The sequence below is a fragment of the Rhinopithecus bieti genome, unplaced genomic scaffold (genome assembly GCF_001698545.2).
Source record: "Rhinopithecus bieti isolate Rb0 unplaced genomic scaffold, ASM169854v2 scaffold_5478, whole genome shotgun sequence".
NCBI classification, from domain to species: Eukaryota; Metazoa; Chordata; class Mammalia; order Primates; family Cercopithecidae; genus Rhinopithecus; species Rhinopithecus bieti.
Genome location: NW_016805008.1, coordinates 2,347,770 through 2,370,415, shown reverse-complemented (window position 1 = coordinate 2,370,415; position 22,646 = coordinate 2,347,770). Strand labels below are relative to the sequence as shown.

Sequence of the window (22,646 nt, the reverse complement as noted above, 5' to 3'; positions counted from 1 at the left end):
CGACATGTAAATTAAAATGGATGATAAAATATCAGGTAATTCTTTTTTTAAAAATTTCAACTTTTATCTAGATACAGAAGGTGCATGTGCAGGTTTATTACATGGGTATATTGTGTGATGCTGAGGTTTGGGGTATGGATCCTGTCACCCAGCTAATGAGCATGGTACCCAATAGGGATGATTTCTACCCATACCCCCATCCCTGCCTCCCTCCTCCCCTGTCTTGTATTCCCCAGTGTCTGTTGTTCCCATGTTTATGTCCATGTGTGCTCAGTGTTTAGCTCCCACTTATAAATGAGATTATGAGGTACTTGTTTTACTGTTTCTGTGTTAATTCACTTAAGATTATGGTCTCCACTGCATTTATGTCACTGCAAAGGACATGATTTTATTCTTTTTTTATGGCTGTGTAGTATGCTATAGTGTATATGTACCACTTTTTAAAAAATCCAATCCAACATTGATGGGCACCTAGATTGATTCCGTGTCTTTGCCATTGTGAATAATGTGGCAATAAACATATGAGTGTGTGTGTCTTTTGGGGCAAGTTGGTTCCTCTTAACAAAGGTCCATTGCACAGGTCCACCTGAGTATTTTCATGACATAATGGTTGACTTCTATCAGAGTGAGCAATTCAAGAGAACAAAGTAGAATTTGCAACCTTTTAGAACCCATCTTCAAAAGTGACAGACCATCATCACTTTTGCCGTGCCACAGGTCAGGCTAGATTTAGTGTTGCGGTGGGGGCACCACACATAGGCATTAATACCAGGAGGAAAAAAACACAGGAGACATCTTGGATGGTGGGTAGCACAGTGAGTTATGCAATAATTTTGTGGGAAGATGGTTCCAGAAGAAGGGGACAGTAAGTGCAAAGACAGCAATCAAAGGCTAGTCTAGCTAGAACACAGAAAACAGATTGAAATAGATTGGGCAGATCAGGTAAGGCCTGAAGCAACATGACACGAAGAGGTGGCTGTATTGAGAATGGAATAACTTGAGCAGAGGAGTGGCATTACTTGATCTACGTTTTTAAAAGATTATTCTAGCTGTTGAGTGGAGAACTGATTTCATGGGATAAGAAGAAAGGAGGGAAGTTGAGGTAGGAGAGATACTATTACTGTATTCTAGGAGAGAAATGAGCTTGAGCTCAGGTGGTAATGGTGGAAGGGATGAAAAGTGTCTGGATTACAGATATGTTGTGAAGATAGAGCCAACAAGTCTTGCCAATGAATTGGATATGGGGTGGAGAGAAATTGAGGAGTCCAGAAGGCCTTCTAAATTTTTATCCTGAACAAAATCTTGGGAATGATAGGGGAGGTGCAAATGTAGAGGTTAGGAGGAATGGTGGATGGACTTCTCTTCATATCATAGTGGACATACTAAATTTGGGAGGTCTGTTGGACATCCACATCTCTACCTATCAATATTACATGAACCAGAAAATTATTGATCCTGCCTAATTACATGTTGTAAAGAATAATTAAGGATTAGAATTATTTTTACAATATAATTAAACGAGGTAAACCCTTATAACTTAAAAGAAAGAATTATGATTGAATACTACAATGTAGTTATGATTTACAACTGGGGGCTAATTTTTTTCTGTGTTAATAAAAGTTCAGAACTGTAGTTTTCTTTACTTGAAGTCTGTTCTTTTTCAACTTAAATTTTAAAATACTGTATTTGATATTGGCCGGAGTATTTTGAACAAATGTTTTAAGTGCGAAAATTAAAGTCAATGAAAGTTTAAATTTCTGCAAGTTGTTCTGATCAAACCAGTCACCCAAAATGCTGTATTAAGTTATGTTCCATACTTCTTCAGCACAAAGCCTTGAAAGGTGCATAGTGTTTCTTCATACTTTTATTTCTCTTGATGGAGAAGGGTTCTATTTTCCTCATAAAAGTAGTAAAATTAATAAAATTTATACAATACAGAATTAGATATGGGGGAAAAATCAAATAACCAAAAGCCCTTTTTACCACTTGTCATTCATTCTGTGCTATAGCAATCTGTAATGTTCCCTAAAGGAGAGCCTCTGTTAGAAGTTTAATAAATATCTTTCCAGATTGTTTTCTACACAGTTATGTATATGTGCACATGCATGCATGCACATACAGATTTTTTTAAACATAAAATTATGTACAACTTGTTATTTTCTCTTACAGTTATATCTTGGAGACTTTGTCATTGTTAAATATATTGCATAGCACTATGATTTATTTAGCTGTTTTCTTATTGATGTACATTTAGAGTTTACAGAGCTTTGAGCATTCTCAAACCAAATATTCTAGAATTTTTCTCTCTATGATGATTTAAACCAATGTTTTAAAGCCCAGTTTGGGGAATTTTCTGTAACAGATGCACATACTTTCAACTGTATTCAGAGAACCTCAGGTTCTGTAGAGCTTTTCTCACCTATGCTTTGTTCTCTTTGAGTTTATGGATATATACATGTATATATTTTTTCCTTTATTGTTCTAGAGCATCTTTGCGATCACTAAAACAATGGACCATGAAAACGGGTTTCTCAATCAATAAAGTAGAAAATGTGCTTTTGGTAATTTAAAATGATACATGAATGTGTGTTTCTGAGCATCGCAGTTAGAGATAATTGTTTTGGGACTAGGATAAGTAGTTTATCCAGTGTTAATGATAATCTGAGTAAGTGGGCTATGCATATTAACCAGAAACTTTGATAAGGTAACAACTTCATAAAATTTTTTAAAGAAAATTATCCTATTTTAGATGTCTAAGTGAACATTTGTGTGGGCAGATTTTCTTATCGCTCTCATGAAGTCTCCTTACAAAAGCAACATTTCTAAGTAGTGAAAGGCAAGGAATTTCGCTTAGGTATAAAGTTTGCTAATTTACTAGCTGGATGCAACTCACTCGATGAATCTTTCTTAATAATTGTGTATCTCTGGAGCATATAGTCTTACTAAAGAATATTGTCTTATGTACTTTAAAATGATAGTCTGACTTGATTATGTTCTTTTTTCTTTCTTTTCAGAAAGTATCTTTATGTCACATCTTCTTTTAAAGGAGCATTAAAAAATGAAGTTAAAAAGGCAGAAGAAGCAGTAAAGATTGGTATGCGATTACCTGTAGCCTACATCATTGTTGTTCAGTCACTCAGCAAATCTTAATTGTGCACTGATTCTGAGACATACATTGCTCCAGGCATTGTAGGAGCTACTACAATTAATTAATTGTAGTTTCTGTCTCTGTGGAACTTCAAAACACATTCTTTCCATCTCTGAGTTTGTTTACTCATGATATTATTTATTATTGTAAGTATGATCCTGAACACACTTCAAACTAGATTGATATTTGTCAGAAACCTTGTTTGTCTGTCTTGACATGGTGGTTCACACCTATAATTCAGGCACTTTGGGAGGATAAGGTGGGAGAATCACTTGAGGCCAAGAGTTCAAGACCAGCCTGGGCAACATAGTGAGACTGTGTCTCTATTTTAAAAAATAAAATAAGAAACCCTGCTTGTCATAGCACTGTGTTAGGTCATTTTAGATCCCTGCATTGCATCTACTTTCAGAAGGATGTTCTACATATTCACTCATCCTATTGCAGGAACAAAGCTCTATTCCCCAGTATCTGGGAGTGAGTAGTAGCTCTACATCTATATTTTGTGGATTTTAAAGCATTTTCTGTCAGCTAAAAACTCATTTATGACTTTTGAATTTATATTTGTATATTTATGTCCTATAAATTGTCGTACCTAAATGAAAGCCCAATAGAAGGAAGATATAAAATGTGTAAAAGTTATAAGAGGAACATAGGGTTTTCTGAGATCATGGTCTGTACGCCATTTTTCACTGGTCATGCTATATGTATGGAAAATACTCACTTAAAATTGCTTGAAATAATTTTGCTATATTATAACTATTCGGCTTATACTTCCAGCTGAATTCATATTGAAAGAAGCACAAATCAAAATAAACCAGTGTGACGCAACCTCTTTATCTTCTGCCAAGGTATGACATGTAAAGAGAGTAGTCTTATTAAATGGCAAATTGTGTCATTTGCTTTTTCCTGTGCATAGTTGTCTCTTATCATCTACTTCCTAAACTTTTAAGCACAGATAAGCTGAGAAGATTAAGTTGATTTTAACTCAGGTCAACAGAATAGATGAGTGCAGAGAAAGGAGAGGAAACTCAGCAAGTGGGGGCAAGGCTGAGGCAGAGACAAAAGATGAACAGAACATGGGGTGAATTTGAAATGGGGAAGAGCATCACAAGCAATTTCTTTAAAATAGAAAGGAAAGTAACAGGAGAAAGGGAAAAAATAATGAAAAGCCAGCAGAAGAAAAAACTGGCCTATCAAGTCTCCTTGAAAATATCTATTCAAATTATAGCTCCCTGTGGACCTAAATAAATGGGGAAAGCAAGGAAAGGTATAATAAGCAATCCTTCCTGCTAGTGCTAGGAATTATATACTGTAATTATGAATATTAATAACAATGCTTCCAGCTTCCAAAGCTCTTTTATTATGAGTTGCTCCACACAGTTCATAAACATTCTTTGTAATTCTTACAATATGCCCATGAGTAAGATAAGTTAAAAAGAACTATTGTTATTAATTATAATGCATTGCAACTAAGAGAAATAGAATATTGCTGCAAGACATGTATTGTAAGTTTGCTAACTCTTACCAAAAATATGGTGTGAAGCTTTAAACGATGGTGAATCATTAAGCAACGTATTTATTTGCTTACATGCAAAAGATAAGTAGGAATATGGAGGTAAAATGCCTTACTTCACCTTCTCTTCATCCTCTTCTACAGACTGAATGTATGAATCCTTTCAGTGATTTTGCCATTTAACTTTCCAGGACCAAGGCTGTGTCTGATAAAGATCTTTCGTATCTAAGGTCTTGAGTAAGGGATGACATCAAAGAGTAGTTCGTGGTAATGCCCCAAAGCTAATTCTCTCCATGGCTTGCCCCAATTTCTCTTAGTTTTTTCTTTTCATTTTTTAAATTAAAGGTAAACCTATCTTATTGTTATTGATTATTGATTTTTAATAGTTTAAGCTTTTTAAAATTTTGTTTTTAAGAAATCATTTCCCTTTGCTTTGTATGTTTGAGAGTCCAGAGAAAGACTAATGGGTCAGGACCTTGCTTCCTTTTTGCCTCCTGCTATTTCTTCTCCCTGCCTCTGCTCTGTGCTCTGAGGGCAGGCAGGGTAGGGAAGTCCTTGACCAATTTGCTTTGTTGATCTGATGCAGTCCGGTTTCTTTAAGGCAGAGAAGAGAGCAAAGCAGAATGACCTGAACTTTTGAGCTCTTAAATTCTTCTGGGCAGATGAATTTTAAATGGAATACTTGCCAACCATTTTCCAGTTTCTTTTACTGGAAATTCAGTGAAAATAGTGTTCATTCAGTGATGTACCATACATCAAAAGAGATACCCACCTTTCACCTCAGGAGGATGAAGCATGAGGCTATTCTGATGCCTGAGAACAACCATGAATTATTTCTCTTCTGCTTGGTTAGAGGGAGCATACCAGATTTAGAGTAGTGAATGAGTTGGTATATCAAATCAAAAGTGTTAATAAGAAAGATAACTGGGCATGGGGTATCCTATAAAGGGAAAGTTTGAGAAATATTAGAGGTATCCAGAATTCGATATGAAGAATATATTTTCTGCTGGCTACTAACCAAATTTCTCAATTATCTTTTTTTTCCTGCAAAAACACTTAGTGGTCACATAATTGAGCATTTATTGTTCTCACAAACAAAAGTCAGAACCTGGGTACACTAAATAACTCACCCAAGTTTTCATGTAGTTTTTGTCAAAGACTTTGTGCCATTATGGAGAATAAAGTTTCTTTCTCTAAAAGGCAGAGAGGATAATCTGAATATGTACAAAAGAGAATAGTGGGTTAAGATTTGGTTTATCTTCTAAGGTGTTGAAACTGAATAATTTATCAAGTATTGAGAATCTACGATGGTAGAATTGCATTAGGTAATAGCTATTGTTACCCTTGAAACATTTGAGTAATAGGATAATATCAACATGCTTTTTGTTAATTCAGTGGCATTGTGTTCTCTCCTAACCAATGCACTTCTCCAGGATGTATTACAGAGAGCTTTGGAAGATGTAGAAGCAAAGCAAAAGAATCTTAGAGAGAAACAAAGGTGAGACATAAGGTTTTTTGTTTGCAGGAATCCTCTGTACTGTGTTAAAACAAATTCTGGTTTCTAAGTAGGTAGATTTAGTGGTTATTGTGACAATTTTTTTTTTCAGCTTGTGACATCTTATAATCTGAAATCTAATATAGTCAAGGTCCCAAAACCAAGATAAGCAATGTAAAACCTTGATAAAGTATATATTTACACGTACACGTGTGTGTCTACGTAATGTTAAAACTTCCAAAAAAAGTGAAAAAATTAGTTCAGCATTTAATTGTTTGGGCTAGATGAAGATGTCTGGATGAGGGAGTGAACTGCCTGGAGGATCAGCTGATAACTCACTTTGCCTCTGTGTCATTTGCCATTTAAATTCTAGAGAATTGGTTCCAGTTGCTTCCCTTTGTCTAGTAGCTTAAAATTTAAGATAGGAAGTAATGTTTCACGTGAATGTATTGCTTATATATCGCTAAAATAAAAATAGCAAGGATATGTTAGCAAAACCAGATATTTACATTTGTAAGATTAACTTGCTGTCTAACTCAAATGCTAAACAAGTTAAACTGAAAATAATCACTGCTGCCCACCTAAGATCGGACTTTGAAAGCTGTGATACCTTTGTGAAACTATTTTTAAGGGAAGTATGATTAGTTCTTAACATTATTTTTCGTGAACCATGCACTGACATCCAACCATAACTTTCCTCAAAACTTAAATTTTAAATGTCACTTTTGCATTTATCACAATAAATCAATGTGAAATGTTACTTATGCATTTACCAGAAAATTTAAATAAATGTCATAGAAATTGTAATTTAAAACGAAGCCCTAAGGCTTTAGAAATAAAAATCTTCTTGAAACAAGTTCACTGTATGAGATAGTTCATACAGTGAAATGTTTGAAAACTGACCAATCAACACTTTATTAATAATAATGCCAGTTGCCATGAACTTGTTTTAATGGTCAAATGCTGGGTTTTTTAATCGAAGAATATCAGTATATCATTTAATATTATAGAGTGACTATGTCATATACTGCAATACCCTATTTAGGTATCCCTTATACAGTCAGTACTTTTGTTGAATAGTTGGGATCTCATTACTGAGTAGTGATTTTTGAGAAAAAGTTTGATTCCTATATGTTTGACTTTAGATATACATATGTTTAATAAATATATAGTATATTAACTCATATCTTGTGTTCTATATATATCATATCCACATGGAAGGACTGATAGAACTTTATAATTGTTCTTTAATGATAGACACATTTAATTAGTCCAGTAAGTATATTATGTCAAATGTAATAGCACATGGTCATAAAACAAAAGACCAAGTTTGTAGAGAGAGGGGAGCTACAGGGTGAGTGCAGGAGAATTATTTTTGTTGTCATCCTTGATTGGGTAAAGAAAATAACGATTGTTATGTGCTTAATCTGTTCCAGGCTTATATTTAACATTATTTCTTTTAGTTCTTATAACATCACAAGTGGCTAGGCAGGTATTAGTCCCATTTTTCAAATGAGACAAAGTTTAAGAGGTACAACCATGGTTATTACAAAGACAAGCTTGTATCTGAAACCAAGTCTGCCTCTCACATCCAGGCATTTTCGTAGCTTCTAGCAGCCTCTGATATTACAGATGTTTATATCACAACTCCTTACCATAACTGTTTTTATCACATTGTGGTATTTTTCAATTTCTATTTTATACTTTTAATAGAAAACTCACACAAAACGTAATATAGAAGGTCAGTCAGAAAAACAGGAGCTCATATCTGTTGCCCTTGTAAACTTGCTTTATGATAGTAACTTATTTACCTTAAATTTTGGAAAAGGTTAAGAGGAAGCCAGAGAATATCTTTTGGTGCATTCCAGTCTATGTCAGATATCTGGAGACTTGAGAAGATGCTGAAATTTAGAAATCACACCTACTGTTAGAAATACTTAAAATTTAAAATAGCCAAGTCATCATTTTGTAAAAAATGCTGCAATGTACCGATAAGACCAGTTAATGTTTCACAACTCTTTTAGCATTTTCTAGTTCTTGTCAATTTAAATTGGCAGACGTGTTTTTGAATCAGTGAATGCTTTTGTTTGACTGGCATAGTTACTGGCATCATGTTTATGCAGAATACTTGGCTATACAGAGACAAATGAGTGTGCCTACCAGATTTTGCAAAATATTTGGATATATACCTTTGACGTTAACCTTCTAGTTTAATTATTAGCAGTTTCATAAACTATATATGTTTATTTAATAAACAACTTTTTAAACTTTCTAAATCTAACTCTAGAGAATTAAAGAAAGCCAAAACACTCTCCCTGTTCTATGGAGTGAACGTGGAAAACCGAAGCCAAGCTGGAATGTTCATTTACAGTAATAACCGTTTGATCAAAATGCATGAAAAAGTGGGCTCACAGTTGAAACTGAAGTCCTTGTAAGTATGTTTTTCCTTTCAGAGGTATAAGCAGAGAGAGGGAGGTTACAGTAAGATGCTGTCTGTGGAGTGAGATGAGTGACTAATCACAGTGGGAGCAAGTGTCATAGTCTCTATTCACCCTTCCTGTCGATATGCAGGCATTAATCTGCCTCATTTATAATATCAGTGAATCTGCATGTATGCTGTAAGGAAAAATCACACTTTGGGAAATTTTTTTCAATGCATTGATTGAGCAACTTGATGTGGGGCCATTCCTTGTGCCACCTCTTTGGCTTAAAGTTTTAATGCTTTACCAATTTAAAAATAATACAAGCATATTAGATAAATTTTAGAAGAGAAAGAAAAGAAAAATCCATAGTCTTGTAAAGCAACCCTATTAACATTTTGTGCAGCCCCTACGTGTATGAGTTCATGCCAGTTACCTGCATGATCATATGTTACTGAAACTCTCTAGCCTATTTGGATTTTAGAGTAATACATTCTCATGCTTTCGCAATGGTCTGAAACTTCTCAAGCTGCTTTCATCAATGATGTAGAGTCCTGAAGAGACACACACAAAAGGACAGGATCAGACAAAATAATCATGACCAGTAGAAAGGGTCAGGGAGCATTTACTATCTTGCTTCTTCACTCTCAAGGAATTAGCAATTCATTCATTGTTTGTTTAATAAGCACCTATAGTGCAGTGTTGTATGCCAGGCACTATACTAAGCTCTGCTGATAAATGGCCCTTTTGCTAAGGAATGTATAATCAAGTGAAAGGGACAAGCATATAAATGCATATTTTTATATTGTGTGAAAATAACAAGAATTATCTTATAAAACCTAGATTAGTTGGATTTCTTGCTTAAATCCCAGTGCACTCAGAACTGCTTGCCATGGGCTTCCAGTTATCTGGCCTCTAACTGGTTGTGGGACCTCACCCTCTACTAATACCCTACCCTCTCTGCATTTCCTGTTCCTCAGACCTCCTAAGCTCATTTCTGCATTGAGACCTTGGGACATGCCATTCCTCGGCCTTGAACCTTCTGTCCTCAGATGTTCTTACCGCGGGCCCTAACATGCCATTCAGCCATGAGCCTGAAGTATTTTCCACAGGAAGGTCTTCCTTGACTGTCTTATTAAAACTGGTCCCTTCCCTTCCCCCCACCTGTCACTCTTCACATATCACAGCACCTGCATTATGTTACTCACCCCACTTATCACCATCTGAAATGATCTTGTATACTTGTCTGTTTATTAGCTTCATGCCTGCCACCCTTCTGTAAAAGAGAAACTTCAAAGCCAAAGGGAATCTATACTTCTGGTTCTCACCATATTCTTAGTTCCTGGAACAGGGCTAGGTGCTGAGCTTGAATGAATGAATGAATATTATGTTAGAGGTGAGCATCCAGTGCAAAAAGAGTATTTAGGAGGGACAGTAAAGCAAACTGGGGAAGTCAATTTAGGCCTTCTAGAAGAATGAAGCCCAAATTTAGACTTAGAGAATGAACAGTGAAAGGAAAGCAAGGTGGAAGAGTGAAGTGGTAGAAAAACACGATAGGCAGGGACCCCAAATTGTGAGGCTTTAACACATGTGCCATACAAAAGGCAGCCTAAAGGCTTAGACAATTGTATACTCTTTCCCAAAGCAGGTTATGTCACTAAGCAGATTTACAGTGAGATACTCATTACCCTCTGGGATAAGCCAACTCTGTGATTCCTTCATAGAATTCACTTAGCACCCCGAGGACCTCTGCAATGGAGAGGAGAAATCCAATCTGATAGATGAAATGCAGAGAAAGAAAGTGGTTCTCTGGCCACTGTCATTTAGAAGATTATGCCAGTTTATTGCAGTAAGGCACCATGGTTTTTAATGTCAAAAGGCTTTGCCTTCCCAGCCACCCTCACTCTCCATGTAAGGTGATAGGTTTGTAAAACGAGTCATATTAACTCAGTAACATTGTACTAAAGTGATTTTTTTATTATGGTACCAAACATGTTGGGATCCCCACAGATTTATGATAACGTCATTAGATAACTTGTTAAACTTTGACATGGTCCAGACCAACAGAATCAATTTATTTTGGAAAAAAAAAAAAAGATTTCAAATGACCAGAATATATTTGATTTTTTTCTTTAGCCAAATTTTCAAAATTTAAATATGCATATATTTTCTCAGACTTGGCGCAGGCGTGGTTGGAATTGTTAATATACCCTTGGAGGTCATGGAACCATCCCATAATAAACAGGAATTTCTCAATGTCCAAGAGTATAATCATCTACTAAAAGTCATGGGACAGTACTTGGTCCAGTACTGTAAGGACACCGGCATCAGTGAGTATTCAATAGTCATAGTAGGAGATACTTACAGAGGGATTACTTTCTGTGATTTCTTTAAGCTGACATGATTATCTGAATTCAGATTACCAGCAACTGAAAACTCTGAAAGGGAGCTCCTGCTTTAAAAACAGGAGTGAGAAGGAAGGAGTGAGAAGGGAGCCCATTTCAGAATCTTTCCCAAACTATCGTGAAAAACAAAGCAGCAGATTAGAAATTACAAGGGAATGGCAATCAGAGAACAGAGTGAGGTGGCAGCTGACCATGGAGGAAGGAAACAGAGGATAGCTCCAAATAGACTGAGAAACCCTGCTCTGGGCGCTGGGACTCCACTGTGTGAGAGCACATAGTCCCATGCAGACCTTAGTAGCTCGTATGTTATGTCATACCATAGAGTAAAAACTACTGACCCTGGGTAACTGTAGATATGTTAAACTTTTTTTTTTTTTTTTTCCTGAGATGGAGTCTTGTTCTGTTGCCCAGGCTGGAGTACAGTGTTGCAATCTCGGCTCGCTGCAATCTCTGCCTCCCTGGTTCAAGTAATTCTCTGCCTCAGCCTCCCAAGTGACTGGAATCACAGGCACCTGCCACCACACCCGGTTAATTTTTGTATTTTTAGTAGAGACAGGGGTTCACCATCTTGGCCAGGCTGTTCTTGAACTCCTGACCTCGTGATCCACCTGCCTCAGCCTCCCAAAGTGCTGGGATTACAAGCCTGAGCCACTACGCCCAGGCAGATACGTTAAACTTTGTTTTGTATAGTTAAAAATTCTTGAGTATGTTAATTCCAGGAAGATTTCAATTAAAAATTTCTAAAATCAATAGATCTGGAAACTTAAAAAGATAAACTTTAGTTATCTGAAAAATGTGATTTATTTTGATCACCTCACTCCCCAGAGACACCTGAACAATGAGATGGTGTGCTGTGCATTAATTAAACTTCTTTTTGTTTTTCAACATACATTTTAGAATCAAGGTGTACATGTGCAAGATCATTACAGAGGTATATTGTGTGATGCTGAGGTTTGGGATATGACTAAACTTGTCACCCTGGTATTGAGCATAGTACCCAATAGGTAGTTTTTCAGCCCTTGTCTCCCTTTCTCTCCCCTTTTATATTCCTCAGTGTCTGTTATTCCCATCTTTATGTTTCTGTTTACCCAGTGTTTAGCTCCCACTTATAAGTGAGAACACGTGGTATTTGGTTTTCTTTTTCTGCATTAGTTTGCTTAGGATAAGGGCCTCTAGCTGCATCCATGTTGCTGCAGAGGACACAATTTCATTCTTTTTTATGGCTGTGTAGTATTCCATGGTATGTGTGTGCCACATTTTCTTTATCCAGTCCACTGTTGATGGACACCTGGGTTGATTCTGTGTCTTTGCTATTGGAAATAACACTGTAATGAACATACGTGTGGATGCGTGTGTCCTTTTGGTAGAACAACTGATTTTTCTTTGAGTATATATACCCAGTAGTAGGATTGCTGGGTTGAATGATAGTTGAAATCTTAGTTTTTAAAGAAATCTCCAAACTGCTTTCCATAGTGGCTGGACGAATTTACATTCCCAGCAACAGTGTGTAAGTGTCCCTGTCTCTCCACAGCCTGGCCAACATTTTTTTTTTTTTTTACTTTTTAACAAAATCCATTCTTACAGGTGTGGGATGGTATCTCATTGTGGTTTTGATTTGCATTTCCCTGGTGATTTGTGATGTGGACCATTTTTTTTCATGTTTGTTGGCTGCATGTATGTCTTCTTCTGAGAAGTATTTGTGTTCTTTGCTCACTTTTTCATGGGGTTGTCTTTTGCCTGCTAATTTCTTTAAGTTCCTTGTCGATTCTGGGTACTAGACCTTTGTCAGAGGAATGGTTTGTGAATATTTTCTCCCATTCTATAGGTTGTCTGTAAATACACTTACTTTTAAGTTATACAGACATAGGGCTCCATTTATGTCAAGAAATAGGATATCCTGTATTCAATGATTTGGATGAAGTATGTATAATTCATGCACATTAAAAATATGTCTATTCCCTTGAGTCAACTTAAAATCTTCACTTGAAGTTGTAATTTTAGAATATTTTCTTTTCATTTGTATCCATCCAGCTGTACCTAAAACTTTCTCACCAGCAAAACAGGGAAAAGTGTAGGAACTCAGTGGGAAATTATGAAAGGGGGAATGAGATTGAGGGGACAGATTTCTTGCCGAATCTGGGTTTTCATGTCATGGTCTAAAATATACTCAGAGTGTGTTCTGTGCACCATTATTATCAACATCACCTGGAGTTTGTTAGAAATGCAGAGTCCCAGGCCCCACCTGAGACCCACTGAATTAAAATCTGCATTTTTACAAGATCTCCCGGTGATTTATATTCACAATCAAATTTGAGAAACACTGTTCTGAAGAGTATACCTATGTAATTTTTCCTGGGATAGGCATATCTTTTTTCATGTGTATTTTTTTGTTTTTCAGAGACATGTCTGAAGTTATGCTAAACATGAGAATGATTACGTTGTTTGGCAGGGTTTGCTTAAAGCTGTAGAAAACGTGTAAAGATATAAATATCAACATAAACATAGTGAGGTTTAAGTCAAACATCTACTCTCTGGTCTTTAACTGCTAGTATGACATGGTACAAAAGGAAAACATTAAGCATTTGAAAATCATGAACCTCCCCATACTCCTTTTGTCTTCCCTGTAATCCCTTCCTTGTCTTCATCTTTAGAAGAAGGAATTAAGTCTTCAGAAAGAGGTAGGCATTAGATTTAAAGGTTGTAAAAGTTATTTCCATCTATGTCACACTCGGGAGAGTCATACTTAGTCCTCTTTGTGGGTGGAGCTCTCTTGAAGCCCCTTTGCTTGGTGTGTGGGTTCCCTCCCAACAGTTGTACTCCCAGGTACAGGGTATCATTTACTAGCCCCCACTGCTTACCTAATTCCCTGGCCTTATCTAATTGTTTCTCAGTCTTCTACCTAATTGCTTCTATCTACCTGTTTCTTAACCTTTTCAACAGATGTAATAGAGTTTACAATAAATATATTTGTATTTTTATTATTATTGGTTGATAACATATTGTTTTCATGATTCCATAATTATCTATGAATTGGTAGAGGTCTAGAGGATACTGTCACAAAAGATGTTTCTCTAGAAGGAAGATAGAGACTAGAGGAAGGATAGCAGGCATGTGTATTTGTTCATATGTTTCATTTCATCCTCAAACTTCTTTATCAAACTAAATCAAGTAATCAAGGTCAGAATTGGTAGTTTCAGTAATTTGTAAGGAGATTGACCTTCAAGGTCTTTGCTTATTAACTCCCACAGGAATAACCAAAGTTATGTAATATTTGACTATCTGAAAACCAGTATTACAGGGCACACATTTTAATGAAAAGTATTTAGGTAGATTTTTTTTTTTTTTTTTTTGGCCTTGTGAAAAAAAGATGCAGTCTTTATATTTGCTGAAAGTCTGATGTGTTTTAGGGAAAACTGGGTCCTTGTAAAATCGAATAGGCAAAAAGAGAAGTGGAGAGGTAATGCCGGGTGGTGGTGCCAAGGTTGTCTGGCTATTTATCTTACTTTTGTTTGTTTCTAACATTTTGCTTTCTCTCTTTCCTCCTGTCTTGTGAACTAGGTAAGGTGGGGGGAGGAGGGCAGCAGGAGTAGTAGAGGTCTCCTTCCTTATCCCCCACTTTGAGAATTTTCACTAATTAGTGGGAGGGTTCACTTTTATTTTTACTTTTTGAGTCTTTTTTTGTGTCATTTATCAAATCTACATTTACTTTCAGCCCAGCTGATGCTAAGAATCTCAGAAATATTTTCCTCGTTTCTAAGTCTGACCTCACCTCACTGTCTGCCACTATGTTTTCTGAAGCTTTATATATCCTCATAATAAAATGGAAATATTAATCATCAGCTTTGGGGAGTAGGGAGAGAAGGAGAAATAAAAAGTGGGGAGAAACATTAAATGAAATTTGGGTTTGAACAGGAGCAATTATGAAAAATGTATTACTAAACTTTTCCAAAATGGATCAGAATTGAGCTGATGTTTCGCAGAAGAATTCAAATCCTAGTTCTTCAGTTGGCAAAGAGGGTAAAATTCATTTAGCCCAGTCACTTTTAATCCCCTCACTCTCGCTGCCATTTTAAGCCTGAATGCGGGCCACCCGTGAAAGGAAAACTGCTCCCTCTTAAGGCAGCCCATGAATTTACACAACACTATTAAAAAATACATAGATGTTCATATTAAATCCAAATCCATGTCTCATGGATTCTTTCATTCTACTATGCTAGGCACCAGTGTTCTAGGACCAGCAAATCAGACATGGTCTGTCTTCTCTGAGAACTTACAGTCTAGGGTGGTGCTATGGTCCGAATGTTTGTGTCTCCCTTACAAATTCAAATGTTGAAAATCTGACCCCCAGGATGATGGTATTAGCAACTGGGACTTTAGCGGGGTGATGAGGTCATGAGAGCAGAGCCTTCATGACTGGCATTAGTGTATTTATAAAGGAGGTCCAAGAGAGACCCCTCACCCCCTTCTCCATGCGATGTTCAAGTGAGAGACAGTCATCTCAGAACCAGGAAGCAAGCCCTCACCAGCCTCAGAATCTGGCAGTGCCTTGATCTCGGACTTCCCAGTCTCCAGAACTGAGAAATAAGCGTGTTATTTATAAGCCACTTAGTCTATAGTATTTTGTTATAAGCAACCGAATGGACTAAGACACAAGCTAACACGATTTGACAATTAGAAATAGGATTAGTGCCCAACAGAGAAGAATGAAAACTGCAGAAGCCAGTGGCCAGGAGCCCACAGTCTGTAGGCCAGGGAAGGCCTCCCCGAGGAAGTGATGTTTCCTAAGGGATGGGGAGGGGTTAGCTGGGTTTACTGAGTTCTTCCTGTTTGGGGCCAAGGAGGGGAGGCCTAAAGCTTTTCTAAATGGCAGCCCCCCAGGTATTTGAAGACAAGATTATGTCTGTCTTCAGTCTTTGTTTAATCTTGACTAATGTTTCCAAGTTCAAGAATAGCAATTATTCTTCATTTGACATGGTATTAAATATATTTACCATCCTAGCATTATATTTTAAAGTGTATTACCTAGAAACAAAATATGCCAGATGAAACCTGAACAGCCTTGACTGAAATGGGATCCTCATCTTTCTTTCGAGTTGTTGGAATCTTACTGGTACACCTAATAATATGTGAACTCTCAGTAAACACATTATTGACTCTCAGTGTCCTCATTACCAGTTAAAGTTTTTAACAAAAACATTAATAGGTGTTCTTGTAAAGCCATACCTCTCTTTTCTTATTTTTTCCAGTAAGTGGTTTTGAGCCCTAGTGTAAAATCATACATTTAACCCTAGTAAAGTATGTCACCTTATTAGGCCTCATTCTCTCAGGTTGTAATGACCTTTTTTTTGGAATCTAATGCTAACTTCTAACTAATGTGTTATATTCCCAGATTTATGTAAAGTCTGGCTAGTATTTTCTGTATGGCTTCACGTAAACCCAGTTGCGTAGGACAGGAAAATCAGACACCCTGACCCTCTACCAGTGATCTCCACTGAGATAAAAGTGGGTACCTTGGGACATGTTTTCCTGATTGTGCTATCGCCTAACCCTTGTCAATTCCCAAGTTTGTGCATAATTTTGAAAGTGAGAAATAATATTTGTTACATGAATATTTTCTTTAAAACGTAGACAGTGCTGTAGTGCCTGGATATAGCTAGTTGCTCACCACAGAATTTTGTTTTCCATATGATGCAATTTAGTCTCTAAGATCTCAGAAAGGGACTACCAGGAAAATGAATATAACAACTTTGCTAAGGATACACATCGAGTGAGGAGGCAAATATTAAAAGGTGAGAATATGAGACAAGTTTATTTGAAGATGTAGTCTCAGAAACAGTTCATATCTTTTTAATTCAGTTTTGAAGTTAAGGATTTTATGTATACATCCTGTTTTATTTAAAATATTATCAACATATTTTATATTATTTTAAAATTTATTATGGTGTTATGGGCTGAATTGTATTCCTTTCAAATTCATAAGTTGAAGCCCTAGCTCCCAGTAGCTCAGGCTGTATTTGGAGATAGGGCCTTTAAAGAAATAGTTAAGCTAAAATAGAGTTGTTAGGGTGGGCCCTAATGCAGTCTGACTGGCGTCCTCATAAGAACAGGAAATTCAGACACAAAGAGACATACCAGGGATAGGTGCACACAAATCAAAAAGTGTGTGAGGTCACAGGGAGAAGGTGACCATCTGGAAGCAAAGTAGGGAAGCCCCAGAAGAAACCAAGCCTGCCAATACCTTGATCTTGGACTTCCAGCCTCCAGAATAGTGAGAAAATAAATAAACTTCTGTTGTATAAGCCGCCCAGTCTGTGGTATTTTGTCATGGCAGCCCTAGCAAACTAATACATATGGGAGATTTCAAAATTAGAATTAAAGAGAATTTTATAATGAAACTCTGTAAACCCATCAACCAGCCTCAGTGATCAACTTGTAGGTGAACTGGTTTCATCTGTAGCCCAACTGTTCCCTGACAACTGGATTATGAAGGCAGTCCCAGACCCTGTATAATTACATCCATAAGTATTTTAGCATTTATTCTAAACGTAAGTACTGTTTAAAGTCACAGTACAAATATCATTACCTAAAAGTTACTACCTTCTTAATATAATAAAATATCCAGTCTGTTGTTCATATTTCTAATTATCTCCTGTCATAAACTGCAAGATTCTTTCTCTATCACTCTCTCCCTCTTCCACTCCCCTCCTTTCTGTTCTTCCTTATTTGTAAGAAAACCAGATTGGTGGTCTTATAGTTATCACACAGTCTAGATTTTGCTCACTGCGTTACTAGGAGTAAGTAGTTCAACAGGTTCTTCCATTCTGTTCATTTTTATTTAAATTGGTAGACTAGCAGCTTGCCCATTTAGATGTGTCTTTTTTGTCAAGATGTTTCATAGGTGGTAGTGTGTTCTTCCACTGGGAGGCTGATTGTCTCTCTTTTAATGATATTAGCAATTAGTGATCAATGCTCAGATTCCTTAGGAGTTCAAAAAATTGTATTCTAATTATATTATATTTTCTTCATCAGCTCTAATACTTCTATAAGGAAAAACTGTCTTTCATCTACTACTTGGTTACCCATGTTGGTATTTTTACTGTTTAACAGAAGCAACTGAACTCTATACTGCTAAAAAATTGCTTTGGATAAAAGCTTGGTGTGAAAAGAATAAGAGACAATTAAAAGATTAAAATATGATACAGACATTTTGCCTAATTGATTTACATGACATAAATATACACTCTGTTTAAAATCATTACTTCATGTCTGCTCCCAGCAAATAAAAAGATGGTTCAAGGGTTCATCAAATTGACTGTTGGAAAAAAAAAACCACATTCTTGGATTTAATTCATTTACATTGCTTTCAGCTGGTAATTGAAATTATTACCATTGACAGCACTTATGCTTCCTTTTCTTTCTGACTTTACCTGTATTATCATGATAATGACATTTTTTACAGCTACAATGAAGTTTTTTTGCTAAAATATCTCCAAGGATCTCACCCATATTGCAAATAAAATGTCTAAGACCCTTATTCTTTCTGGAATTCAATGAAATTTGATTCTTATAGTTTGATTTTCCCTGCCATACCTAAAAGAAGACCTCAAAACTCTCCTCATCAGCCTGCTTAAGAAGAGTAAGTTATATTGAATGACTCTGAATTTAAAACTGCAGTCAGAAACCGATGTACAATATGAGGACTGTAGGTAATACAGTTGTACTGTATATGGGAGTTTATGGTTTGGTAAACGGTTCACTTCCCTGTAATAAAGCAGCTCACAATGCATCTTTGAAGTAACATGCTGAGATTCATCTTTTAAACGTGTACACGTAAACCCTTTGCATTATGGCTTTAAACACAGTGGTAAGGAATGTCTTTGAAAATCATGTTTTAAACACTTGCTTACGAAGTTCACAGTTTGCTAAATGGTTCATTTCACTCTAATAAAGCAGCTCACAATGCATCTTTGAAGTAGAAAGAGGTACTGTATATGGGACTTACAGTAAGTGAGTAGGTTTTAGCTCCTCTTGCCACAAAAACAAGAAAAATGGGTAACTATGTGAGATGGAGATATTAACTTATTTCACTGTAGTAACCCTTTTACTATCTGTATGTATCCTATAACGCATGTTGTATACTTGAAATATACACAATAAAGTTTATTGTAAAATATTTCTCTAATCCATGAAAAATAAAATAATGTAGCCAGAATTAAGCATACATTGTATTAATAAAAATCAAATATGGATCTTTAAGCTTTTAGGAACATTAGGTTAGTCAGTAATCTTCACATACATCTTGAGTAAGGAGAGTTCTGGTAGAAAGGTAGTCTAACTCAGGTATTGGGGAGACATACAAAGCTGACTAGGCAATTGCCCATGATAACACAGAATTCCTTAGGAATACACTTTAGATTTGATTTTTATGTCTAGCTTTGATTTCCACATTTTAGAGGGAAACTGAAATGTATCCAAAGGAGAGCAGTGACAATGACTAAGTAAAAATATAACCTAAAAAAAGAAGGTCAAATTTATTTCTTCCTGAACAAAGAACCAGAAGAAACATAATTTTCCCCAGTGTTTTTTAAGATTTGCCATAATGAGGCCTCTAGCCGTCTCCCTTCTAGTCTCCATGCACAGAATCATGTGGTTCCCAATCGGGAGCCAAAATGCCCTAGGGGATCTTAGAGTATACCAGGGAGTCCACGAATTCCTAAGTCTACCAATAATTGTCTAAGATGGTGTTATGCCTCATACATCTATATGCTATAGATTTTCAAATGTATAGAGATGTAGTTGTGGGTAGTAAAATATAAAATTACTCAAAGTGTTATTAAATTCATAATTTGTTTATTTTTTGTCATATATTTTCTTAGGTTGAGGGTGTGGGTTCTAAAAGTTTCTTGCAGCATGTGGAGATCCTCACACTTGAGAAGGTGGGTAACCAGTGATACGAAACTAGAGAAAATGATGCTACTTGGCCTTGTTAAATGAGGAAGTTGACATTTGGAGTGAATTGGACCAGCTGCAGACTACTGGAATTTTGCAGGGGAGCGTACTGTGCTTACAGTAGAGTAGGGAAGTGAAAGTGTTCTGATAGCAGCTGCCACATAACTTTTGCCACTGACTGGACTCATAACATGAGACTAGCACAACTACATGCCACCATACCCAGGAGCCAAGAGAAAGGGAAGAAGGACTGTAGCATCTTCACCACCACTGACTATATCTTGCCTTGCTTTTTTTCACTTCAAGTAGACCACCTTGGGAAGTGAAAAACAAACAGGGATAGCAAATAGGCCTCGATTATGTTGGGGCTCTCTCATTACCCGTGTACCACACACTAAGTCATCACGGCAATTCTTCCTGATAAGCAGCAGTTGGCCTAATGGTTCTTCTCAAGAGTGTATCAAGCATCATTACCAACTGATTGGAGTTGACATTATCCATTGAAACCAGTTTGCCATCCCTAATCCAGAGCTTTCATTAAGAACAAAGATGATAAGCGATCCCACCTTGGACCAGATTAGGACGGGTCTGATGCCTGGCTGTTACCTTAGCTTTAAATGAGAGGGGTAATGACAAACAGGACGGTATTCAACAGAGGAGGAAGAGATTTAACAGTTCCCTGAGAAAAGGTATGAAATTTCTATCTCAGGAGATCTTTGGAATATAATCATCTGTTTAGATACAGAACCACCTGAAAGCAGGAACTGATTTAACATTCTCCAGGTATACCATTTTTCTGGTGCTTTGAGTTTATAAACTGTTTCAGGCCTCCTTATTTTGATGGAGACCATCAAAGCTTTGCTGTGGTAGTTTACTATTGAATTTGATTGAGTCTCTCCTAGGCTAATTGATTCCCTGGATGTCATTGTACGTTCTATGAACAGATACAAAACTGACATCTAAGAGGATGTTGTATTTCTCTCTCTCTTTTTTTTTTTTTTGAGACAGAATCTCATTCGGCTCACTGCAATCTCCACCTCCTGGGTTCAAGCAATTCTCCTGCCTCAGCCTCCCAAGTAGCTGGGATTACAGATGCCCGCCACCACACCCGGCTAATTTTTTGTGTTTTAGTAGAGATGGAGTTTCACCATGTTGGTCAGGCTGGTCTTGAACTCCTGACCTTGAATGATCCGCCCACCTCAGCCTCCCAAAGTGCTGGAATTACAGGCATGAGCCACCTCGCCCCACACATTTCTCTTATTTTTAAAAGGCAAAATATGTGTCAGCTGCTCTTGTAGTTACTGGTTTTGACAAATTTTAGTAATTGCAGCATTTCCCCCCCCCCCTTTTTTTTCCCTAGACAAGAGTCTCGCTCTGTCGCCCGGGCTGGTGTGCAGTGGCGTGATCTCAGCTCACTGCAAGCTCCGCCTCCCGGGTTCACGTCATTCTCCTGCCTCAGCATCCCAAGTAGCTGGGACTACAGGAACCCGCCACCATGTCCGGCTAATTTTTTGGTATTTTTAGTAGAGACGGAGTTTCACCATGTTAGCCAGGATGGTCTTGATCTCCTGACCTCGTGATCCGCCCGACTCAGCTGCCCAAAGTTTTGGAATTACAAGTATTTCCCTTTTTTTTTCCCCCAGGTGCTTGGTTTAAAGAAGCTCCTGAACAATTCATTAGATTAACATTAGGAATCTACTGAATAAAGTACTCCATACATAGCCGGCAGTAAATTAACCTTTCAGTTTTTTTCTCACAGATACTTCTTCTAGAAATTGAGACTTTAATTCTGTGTGCATTAATTCCAGATTATCCTATTAATTTAATGAGCTTATTAGCTCTTCATACAAAAGTCTTAAGATATGTACTCTTTTGTAATTTTGAAAATTAGCTGTGTGCTTTCAGCCATCTACTCTTTGTAGTAGTAAACTGAATTCTTTAATCAACCTATCGTGAGCATGTTAAAATAATACATAATTTTGGAGTTAATAAATTTGGGGTTATCTGCATGGCTCTTTTCATAGGTGGATAGAAATATTTTGGTTAATGTTTTTTGGAAGAGACATTATTCCACTTTCATTTTATTTCAGACAACATATTAATGAGGCATTTTGTCAAGAATAGCAGCAACATTGGTTGAGTGCTTGTTAGGTGCAGGATGCTGAACTACATGTTGAAGACATGCAGAATTATAAAGCACACTTCCTCCTTTGGAAAAGTGCAGTGCTCATGGAGAAGTAACTTTTAAAGAGAGGAAAAATACATGACAACAGCAAACTTAAATTTCTGCAGGACTCTTTAGTGGTTTTTTTTTTTTTCCATTGTGATGAAATACGTATAACATGAAATTTACCATCTTAACCACTTTTAAGTGTACAGCTCAGTAACATTAAAGACATTTAAATGCTGTACAGCTGTTACCACCATCCATCTCTAAAACTCTTTTCATCTTGCACAACTAAAACGCTATAAGCATGAAACAATAGCTCCCAATTCCCTGCTTTTCCATCCTCTGACAACCACCCTTCTACTTTCTGTCTCTATGATTTTGACTACTCTAAGTACCTCATGTAAGTGGAACAATAAAGTATTTATCCTTTTGTGACTGGCTTATTTCACTTAGCACAGTGTCCTCAAAGTTCATCCATGTTATAGCATATGTTAAATTGCCTTCAGTTTTAAGGGTGAATAATACTCCGTTATACATACACACACC

General features: G+C 36.8%; 1 protein-coding gene across 1 annotated transcript in view; it reads left to right on the top strand.

The window, feature by feature from the left end:
- The window catches only part of MORC1 (MORC family CW-type zinc finger 1), a 183,569-nt gene that overhangs the window by 60,708 nt on the left and 100,215 nt on the right, over positions 1–22,646 (top strand). The window contains 5 exon segments of the mRNA XM_017870879.1: positions 3,015–3,094; positions 3,926–3,996; positions 6,095–6,159; positions 8,444–8,587; positions 10,752–10,906. Of these exon segments, the coding sequence (XP_017726368.1) occupies positions 3,015–3,094; positions 3,926–3,996; positions 6,095–6,159; positions 8,444–8,587; positions 10,752–10,906 (515 nt within the window).